The following is a 9,710-nucleotide window of genomic DNA, read 5'->3' as shown; positions in this document are numbered from 1 at the left end:
AAAAGTAGAATACAACTGGACTCCACCATGAGAAAGTTTCCCTCCTGAACCTGAAGCCTTCCACATTTGAGCCACGTTTTGGTCTCTCTCTCTCTCTCTCTCTCTCTCTCTCTGTGTTCTTTCTTCTGCAATTCAAACTCGAAAGGGCGTATGTAGCAGTCCTCCACTTGGAATTTACATTACACTGCACGGTCAATCGAGAAGATCAGATCCGATCACCAACTCCACTTGGGCATCCACGTGGCACTCCCTGCGGGACAGTACACGTGTGGACCCCACCTGATCCGGTCTGCAGAAGTCTGACGACAGACAAGGTGGACTGGTAACTGTCAGCAGCTAGCAGTACCGCAATCGGTCAGTATAGCACAGACCGACGGCCGGCTTTTCGATTCCTACAATGTATCTAATCTGATTGTCTTGGGAAAGGTCTAACTTGGGAGGGACACTTGTCTCTCGAATTGGACGTTTTCATGAAATATCTCTTTCTGTACCTTTTTAATAATTCTTCCACATGCTCAATTGTTCTGTGTCCATATGGGTGCTTTCTGAACTGAAGGGTGTATGTCAATGTTTTGGAGTGGGATTTGGTCCTAATAATTAGATTGGTTTAAGAAATTTATAACATAGTCTTCTGATTAAATTGACTTCTTGCCTTGCAAGAGAAGCAAAGATTGTTTGACCATGGAAAATGAACTTAAATTATGGGACAAATATATATACCTTCTCCCCATATGAACCTCCTTGACCGTGATTTGATGCCCCTTTTAACTCGTTAAGTTCTAATAACAGCACGAATGAATGTCCGATAAGCTCGTTTTTTCCAAGCTTCGCACGTTAAGCAAAAGGTATTGTCTATGTGTAACGAGTAATATATATGTCCCCAGTGGTATATATAACCCTCTCATCAAAAAGCATCGTTATCTTTAATCAGCACTACAGCTTCGGCCTTATCGTGTTGTAACTTCAAAAAAGAGGACGTGAACGAGTAATTAACCTTGAGGATAGTGACTCATTTCACATCACAAGTCGTTCAAGCACAAAAATGGGGTGATGGCTGCACAAGAAATGGGACCAGGTGTACTTTAGTAATTTCTTTATTTTTATTATGAGTCCAATACAATGTAGTATTTATCCATCGCCACCACATGACATAAAGTTCCTCTTTTTCGGGGCTCTTTCTCGTTCAATCACTTCCGTGAAGCTTGCGTTCTGAATGAAATGGTTTAATTAGCTAAGTGTCATCTCTTAATTTCAGTTTTAACATGTCGTCATATTTTTTGCAATAAATTTGGAGATGATATTCCCTTCCCGTAAATAATAAGAGGAAGAGCCTATCATGGGGTACCAAAAATAGCCAAATAAATCAAGTTTGATTTGGTCATTTTGATTGATATATCTCCATGTGAGATGATATTAAGGCGGTTTGAGGAGTTTGAGATTGTGATTTGTGAATTGACATGGAGAGAATGACATTTCCCTCATATGGCCATCTCATGATTTCTATCTTTATCATTTGGTGATCTATTAGTGTTCGGGCCAAACTGGTATCATCAGTGCACTCACAACTGCACCAACAGTACCAAATTTTAACTGGAAGCAAATCTGCTTCCTTTGTTAAGATGGTATCATTGAAGTGATTTTGTTCAAGTGTACTTTTAAGTTATTACGACCTCGCTAAAACATATATATTCCAATTTTTCACATTGATATGGTGAAGATCAATGTAACGTTCACACGATACAAGAATCCTGAGGAATTTACTCCTTGTAAATGTGTAATCGTGGGATGCGTAATGGAATTTTCATGTTGGACTCGTCAAGAAATGGTACCTAAGTATGAGAAAATTTCTTCACTAAATGGTCCCTGGTTTTTGAAGCAAATGAACAGCTGCAAATGGCCAATTCAAAATGGAAACCCCTTTACTTTGTTGGAGGGTTCCTTCCCTAGAGAAACCTCCTTTTGGTTATATTCCAAAATAGTGTGCAATTCAATCTCTTGACTAGGGCAATATGTCTTAGAAATTTTCAGATCACATTCGACTAGTCATAAGGAGAAATTAAACAACATATAGATCAAATTGGATTTGGAGTCCGTTTAAGAACCATATGTCATTGGCACCGAGTTACCATACTCGATGTAGTTCGTGCATATACTATCTACTAGTTCAACATTTTGGTTAATCGGTGTCGATTGGGTGAGTTAAATTGAATTAAGCATAAATTAGCACCCTCCATATGATGACTCTTCTTGTTCCATGAGAGTAGAAACTGAAAAATGGACCCCGAAGCCTTTAGACATTCTGACCCAAAAGGATTTCTTTTTTTTTAAAGGGAAGTGTGAAATTCAAAAAATTGCACACGAACCACATTAACACCTTCTACAACTCGCCAAACAAGTCTCGAGTGTTTCCCAAGAAATTTATCCCTCCTTGACATAAAACTTGCATGAGGGGGTGAGAAGATCAGATATGCAGATATAGCTTGCATTCATGTACTACCATGTTGTCCGGAACGGTAAATAACGTCGAATGCAGTATCAAGAACCTAACATGTTTAGCATGTTAATTGGGTTGTGAGGGCATAGTCGTTATATCTTAATCGGACTTTTATCCGAGTCGCCCTCCTAAATCTGACCTTTCATGGGCTTAGCAGTGAACATCATCCAGGATCAGGTTTGGCCTGGCAATATAACTCCCAGATTGTACAGCTCTCGTGGGCCCATAACTTAGGATGAAAGTTCTCTTGAGCCAGGGCCCAAACAGATAAGCTCGAAACACATGAATGAACGATCGCCAATTAGAAGAATTGCTTTCGAACGCAGAATTTGGTACATCTACGAGTTAGATCAACAACTAGTGCGTTTTTAGTATAAAGGATTATATGCGTAAGGTCATGGTTAGGTCCTTAAATTTAATTACAGTGGCTAGACCAGACTCACCTCACAGCAGCTGGCTAGCATTTATACATTCTCACCTCATCTAAGGATAGATTGAGATTTCACCTATCCAGCGTATTCAAATGCTTCTTTGCATTTAAATTGTCCTGTCGGCCCTCCATAAGCCACCATAACTCTCAGTCCAAACAAGCAAGTTATAGATCACCGGCCCTTAACGTGCGGGACTCGCACTCATTCTCATTATCTACCAATACCAATACCATAGATGTGAAAGCAATCTTTGGTGATATAGGACAAAAGTGATTATTTCGAGATCCATTTATAATCCATGAACTAGTCTGAATGCTCCAATCTTATTTTAAGTTCCATTTATAATCCATGGAATTGTCTCAATGCTCCAATCTGTTCTACAATATATCACCAATATTGAAATGGATCAAAGGCCGGTTTCAAAAATTTTCTCGGTACATGCACAACATCAATTCGAGCAATAGTTGTAGACAAAACCAACCAACTAGGAGAGCACAGCAATTACATCAGAAGCCCTCAGCACAATATAGTCAGAACCATCACTTCCCTTTAACTCACTACCTGCATACTTCGAATACATCACAGAGTTGCCTGAGGACACCGATAGGGGCGTCCTTTTCCCTTCTTCATCGAGAGGGCCTGGACCGACTGCAATAATCTGTTCCACCATACATGACAACGAGTTTAATCATCCAAGTTAATAATTTTATTCAGCGGTGTACAGCTTTTCCAATTTTCTGTTTTCCACACATTTCTGGCTTGCAAAAAAAAATTACCAATCTTCTGTACTAAAAACAAGACTTCTTATTTTTACCAAGCGTCCCTGTATTCAAGGAAAATGAAAGCAGAACATATAATGGTCTAAGTATATTAAGTACTAAGATTTTGAATGCTGATATGTGCTACAGAGAATATATTACCGTGCCAATAGAAGGTTTCTCCTTGCTTGCTTCAGTAAGCAACAACCCTCCAGCAGTCTTCTCCTCCGCCGCAGCAACCTACATTACATTACCATGATTGAAAGCTCTTGCCTCAATCCATTTATTGATTTTTTGGCATAAGTTAAAAAACTCAAAAACCAGATAAATAACCAGAAACTACACGAGGACAATGGTGACCTCACAAGGGAAGCATATACTACGAATTTAATCATAAACTACTGCATACCACCTAAGCCTTAGATTCAAAACATTCAAGTATTGACTTGGGTATCTGTTTTCAACCAATGTAATATTTTGCACATAGAGCTACTACAAATCACTGCAAGATGGCGTACCTTAATTAGAACCCTGTCATTGAGGGGCTTGAGATCCTTAATATCATCAGTCTCTAGAGTACCAAGAATATCATCCTCCTTTAAGAGAAGATGATTTGAACCATTGAATTCCAACTCAGTCCCTGCATACTTGGAATATATGACCTGGGTTCCAGTCTAACAAAGCACAAAAAACCCATACTACTGTCAGAAAGATAACAGTAGATTACTTGTATTTACCAGGGAACAGCCAATAATCGAGAAACCATGAATTACCTTCACACTGATGTCTAGTTTCGTGTTCCCTAACTTCTTGCCCTCTCCGGTGGCGACAACTTCTCCTCCTTGAGGCTTCGTCTGAGCAGTTGTTGGGAGCAATATACCACCCTGTGTCTTCTCCTCCACAGTTTTGATCTTTACCAGAACCCTATCACCCAGGGGCTTAATTGAAGCATACTGTAAAAATAAGTTTAGCTCAGATTATTAGCTTAATATACACGAAAACAGAAGAGAAGCAACAGGCAAACAACATCAAGCAAGCTTGCCGCACACAAGCTCCAAAATTGAAGGAATATAGTAGCACTTCCGAGGATTCAACATCATTCATGTACCAATGCAGGTCTACACAAACCCAATGTGATAGACAACAACTTGTGCCGCATTCAACAGTAACAAACCAAGGCTCCCTTTATCGTGTGGTTACATGCTATGGCAAAGCACAGCTTGTCGATAATACCCACAGGAAAGGACCATCACTCATTTCGAACATGCTTGACGATGCCACAATCCATTTGTAATTTAAAAGTTCAAAAATTTTGATTAAACCAATAAATGCCCATACTTGTGACAATACACAAAGTCAAGCCCATCTCATCCCCAAATTAGGCAATGCCTTATAATAAGATGGATGAATTCCGAAGAACAACGAACACAAAAAACAGAGTAGCATACCTTGGGAGCAACCACAGTGACTGCTTTCACAACTAGGCCTCTGAACGTTCTCCCGGTCAGTGACCCTGTCTTAAGTGGACCCACTGAAGCAAACTTCACGGTTGAAGACTTAAGCCCTTCAAAGGAGGGCAGGGCCCTTGCTGATATTGATGGTGCAGTAAGCTGAGTCGCCGCCATTCCTGTCCCCAACCACACAAAAACCAACATTTCAAATTGCAACAAAAGGAACATAAAAATCACAACTTTCGTCCCATTTTCCATAAAACTAGGCTGCAAAAGACACAAAATCATCCTCAATTTCAATGTCCAAGCGGCAATGTGCTCAAGTTCGACTCGAGTTTCCAATTAACTGAACAATGGAACTGAAGCTACAGACTGGAATTCAGGAACTGATGGACAGAAATGGTTATCAGTACCTTTGAAAGGAGAAGAATGGGATGTGAGCTTGACGATAAAGATGAGTAATTTGATGCTCCGGAGGAAGAGAGAGTCGAGGTTCCCAATGGGACTCAAATGGCTTCTGGTTTTGAAGATAAAAACCCTAGCTCAGCTAGTAGAAGACTAGCGAAGAAATTGTTATTATTAAATAAAAAAATAAAAACTAATAATATCGGATGATGAAGAGACGATTCTAGAACTTTGGCAAACTTCTTCCCAACAGCATGGCTATGTTTGGATTATGGTGTACGGAGGGGCGAGGTGGATAGGGTTTAAAGGGGGTGGGGGTGGGGTGAGGTGGGAGGGGATTGGGAGGCGTTTCAAATAGGGGTAAAAGTAGTTCGGATTGGATCGGGTTTTTCAAATTCGGGTTAGTGCATCAAGTTTTCGAGACAGGGAAACACACACCTATAACGACAAAATATACTTAGAAATCTCGACTGTTAGTGGTTCGGGTTATTTGGATGGGGTCTCCGATTAACCCAAATTTAATTAAAAAAACAAAATAAAAGCAAAATAAAAGAAAAGGTTGACTCAGTCCTCAGACGCAGCACCAATCTGAGGCAAGCGTCGACATGCCTCATTAAAAATATAGCGTGCTTTGCATGTTCCAATATCCACACATACTAGCACACACTACTCACCAATTCATTAAAATTCAAAACGTCGATCACGCGGCCAAACTTCAATTTATACCATTACAGCATGTTATGCACCCAATGCGTTACATTTGCTTCAGTTTCTCAAAAGTCAAACTATAGAGAGAAGAAACAATGGGAAAAGAAGAAAATAAAGAACCTTTTTGAAATTATTTTATTTTATTTTTAATTCGGATCAATTCGATTCCCATCAATTTGTCAGGCCGATTCAGTGCCTGACTCGAGAACCAATAGGGGATTCAAACCGCCCCAATTTTGAAAATAGGTTTTCGGTGTTTGGGTTTTTGGGGTCGAGTTACGTCAGGTTGGGTTGGCACCCGAGTTGGCTCGATTTGACTTGCACCCCTAATTTCAAATCGGGAAAATTACACTAATGGTCCTAAATGTTTGTCATTTTTTGACATTGAGTTCTAAAAGTTTAACTTCGAGAAATCAAGTCCTAAAACATTTGTAAATGTGACAGCAATGGTTCTATATGTTACTGACCGTTACCGAGCTACCTACATGGACCTAACAGCGTGAAATTCTTCCAATTGGCCGTTAATACAATGATGTGGCCTCCCCGAGTAGAAGACGTGGTCGATCCTTGCAACCCGACTTGAAGCTCCGGAACCAATAACATTATCAACCCGACTCGACATTGCGAAAAAGAAAATTGGATTGCCGCTCTTCCCCCACTTCAGACCCAAACCTTCCCAAAATCGCCGAAAATCCCCAAAATCGATTCGAAATCCCCTGCAACTGGAACCCTAAATTCCCAAATTCCACGAAATCCCTATCGAAATCCCCTTCAGACCAATGCAATTGAAACCCTAATCCCTACCGAAATCGCCAAAATCGTTGAAACCCCTAAAATCGATTTGAAATCCCCTGCAACCGAAACACTAAATTCCCCAAAATCCCTACTGAAATCCCCCTTCAAACCAAAGCAATTGAAACCCTAATCCCTGTCAAAATCGCCAAAATCGTTGAAATCCCCAAAGTCGATCTTTGAAATCCCCTGCAACAACTTGCAATGCGGCCCGATTGAAACCTTAATCGCCTTCTGCTTATAGAAAGCTCTTCGAAATCCCCTGCAAGATCTTCGATTACTGGCATGGAAGCTATCATTGGACGTGGAATAGGATAGCAAGCTTCTAGAGGAAAGCACCGAAGAGTGGAGACACCTGGTACGACTCCAGCTGGTTCGAGAGAATCTTCAACCTTTTCTAGTGGCAATGGCGGCCTTTGTAGTTGCGGATTGCGAGTTCAACAGAAGATATCACGCACAGCAAACAACCTTGGTAGAAGATTCGTTGGATGCCCAAGGTACCGGGAAATGGAGGGTGTGGCTATTTTAGGTGGATTGACCATCCATTTGAAGCTTCTCAGCAGAAATCGATTGATGAAGAAGAAGTTTCATTGTCTAAATGGGAAATGAAGTATATGAAATTAAAGATTAAGGAATCGGAGGAGGAGTTAAAGCATCGACAGAGTCATGCTTGTGATATTAGGATAGTTTTTTCTGTAATTTGCATTGCAATTGTGATTGAATTTTTATTTGGGATGTAGTTGGGGTGTAAATTCTGTATTAGCAAGAAGGAGGATGCCCTGTAGATTATTGTTTCATTTTTCTGGTATGTAGGCTTGTACTTTGTATTAAGTCGACTCCCTTATTGCCAATGAAATACAAGGTGTGTTTGGTGTTTGGATATCTTCTCGAGAATATTGCCAAAGTTGTTCTATGTCCTAATAACTGATATGGCCAAAATTGCCAAATTGTTCGTGTTCTGCTCTGTCCTAATATCTGATATGCCCAAAGTTGCCAAATTGTTTCATTGTTATGCATATTGTAATTGTCCTGATAACTGATATGGCCAAAGTTGCCAAACTGTTTCCGTGATTTGCAAATTATTGTGCTTTGTCCTATGTTATGCAAATTGTGGCCAAAGTTGGCAAACTTTTTATGTGTTTTGCATATTGTTATTCTCTGTCCTAATATCTAATATTCCCAAAGTTGCCAAACTATTTTTGGCCGATAACTGTCCTGATATGCTCATATTGCCATGGGTAATAACTGTCCTGCAGATTGTAAATTTGGCCAATAATTGTCTTGTTCATTTGTAAATTCTACAGATTGTAAATTTGGAAAAGTTGTTCTTTGTCCTGATAAGTTTGATATGCATTGCACAAAACAAACTTGTTTTGTGTTTTGCAGCAATGTTGGCCAAATTAGGTGTTATTTGTTCTATAGTAATGTTGGCCAAATTTGTTGTAGAAACCATAACCTCTGTTTAGGAACATAGATATGACATAAAACATTGTCATGTTCCAGAATTGTCTGAACTTTGCATTGCCAAAAACAAACAAATGTTACAGAAACCATAACCACTGTTTAGGAATACACCAAAATATGCAAACCTTTGTGCATAACATATGTTTATAACCATAACTTATGTTCATATATAACCATACTAATATTGTAGGAATTCTTTACATCTTTACAGCACAAAATACAACAAAAACTGTGTAAATCTTCTTTGTAGCTCATAATGTTGCAGAAACAACCAAAAACAAAAACAGATTCCATCAGACACTTTTTCCAATTGAACTCCTTTTGAGATTATTGCACTCCTATTTTTCTGCTTGCATCAGACTTGTTCAGGTTTGATCTCCTTTGTGCGATCACTTGAAGTTGGTTGGCAGTCACTGTCTGCCCTGAATGACCAGCTTCCCTAGCTACGAGCAATTCTCCTACACTTCTGGGCTGCACTTACACAGATATGTATTACATAGATATGTATCACTGTCCATTACTTCCAAGATGGCTTTTTATATGGAAGCACAAATAATATGGTCACATTAAAAAGGGGATCACTTGCATTACAGTAATTGACTCACATTCATTACAATGTATTCTCTATTAACAGTTGGGGTTATTACTGCGCTGATCTTTGTAGTTCTTGAACCATATGTAAAGTTTGATCTCTTCTTCTGTGAGTTTGATTTTTTTCTACTTCCTACATCTCCAATATTGGTAGACCTTTTCAGCCCCTAATTATCATGGATGTTTAAACTGACAAATAAAATGAAATCATGAATCTTATAGTGGATAACTAGTATATCGAATATACCCTTGTACTTTGTTGGGTTAGAATTTGTTGCACTGTAGGAAGAGGCTCTGCAGATCCACAGACAGGCAGCTAACCAAAATTCAAATTTAGTAACAGACAAATAATGAAATCTATAAATCCATTAAAGTTCAAAATTACTTACTAGTTGAGTGTTGTCTTTGCCTCCCATAGTACACCTCCTCCTATTATGATCAGGCTGTAGGTATTAGTTGTCCATTTACGAAACATTTGTTCAACCCCATCTTTTCCAATTGTAGTCTCCAACACTGTCTTTCTTCTCAGTTTATTTGGTCTGTCTTTCTTCTTCTTTAACTTTGGAGGAATAGGCGGTTCATGCATGTTAGTTCTCTCCCAAAACTTAGGGTCCCT

General features: G+C 39.4%; 1 protein-coding gene across 1 annotated transcript; it reads right to left on the bottom strand.

Annotated features, from left to right (window-relative positions):
• Window positions 1-3,229: 3,229 nt before the first annotated feature.
• LOC116193720 (20 kDa chaperonin, chloroplastic-like) lies at window positions 3,230-5,827 on the bottom strand. The gene is made up of 6 exons (XM_031522491.1): window positions 5,548-5,827; window positions 5,132-5,310; window positions 4,457-4,636; window positions 4,202-4,357; window positions 3,846-3,923; window positions 3,230-3,583 (listed from the first exon to the last, which is right to left on the bottom strand). Exons 2-6 carry the CDS (start codon window positions 5,306-5,308, stop codon window positions 3,410-3,412), a joined length of 765 nt encoding a protein of 254 aa, XP_031378351.1. The 5' UTR covers window positions 5,309-5,310; window positions 5,548-5,827; the 3' UTR covers window positions 3,230-3,409.
• Between the last annotated feature and the right edge of the window lie 3,883 nt (window positions 5,828-9,710).

The sequence above is a fragment of the Punica granatum genome, chromosome 1 (genome assembly GCF_007655135.1).
Source record: "Punica granatum isolate Tunisia-2019 chromosome 1, ASM765513v2, whole genome shotgun sequence".
Taxonomy (NCBI): Eukaryota; Viridiplantae; Streptophyta; class Magnoliopsida; order Myrtales; family Lythraceae; genus Punica; species Punica granatum.
The sequence above is the reverse complement of the archived record's forward strand: the minus strand, read 5'-3'. Positions and strand labels throughout refer to the sequence as shown.

What these genes read in the sequence shown, in the direction of transcription:
- LOC116193720 (XM_031522491.1), bottom strand. Translation starts at nt 5,308, where the DNA reads ATGGCGGCGACTCAGCTTACTGCACCATCAATATCAGCAAGGGCCCTG. An exon ending in TCACTGTGGTTGCTCCCAAG is followed by an intron (nt 4,637 to 5,131) that starts GTATGCTACTCT and finishes TTATTTTTACAG; the next exon opens with TATGCTTCAATTAAGCCCCT. An exon ending in ATGACAGGGTTCTAATTAAG is followed by an intron (nt 3,924 to 4,201) that starts GTACGCCATCTT and finishes AATGTAATGTAG; the next exon opens with GTTGCTGCGGCGGAGGAGAA.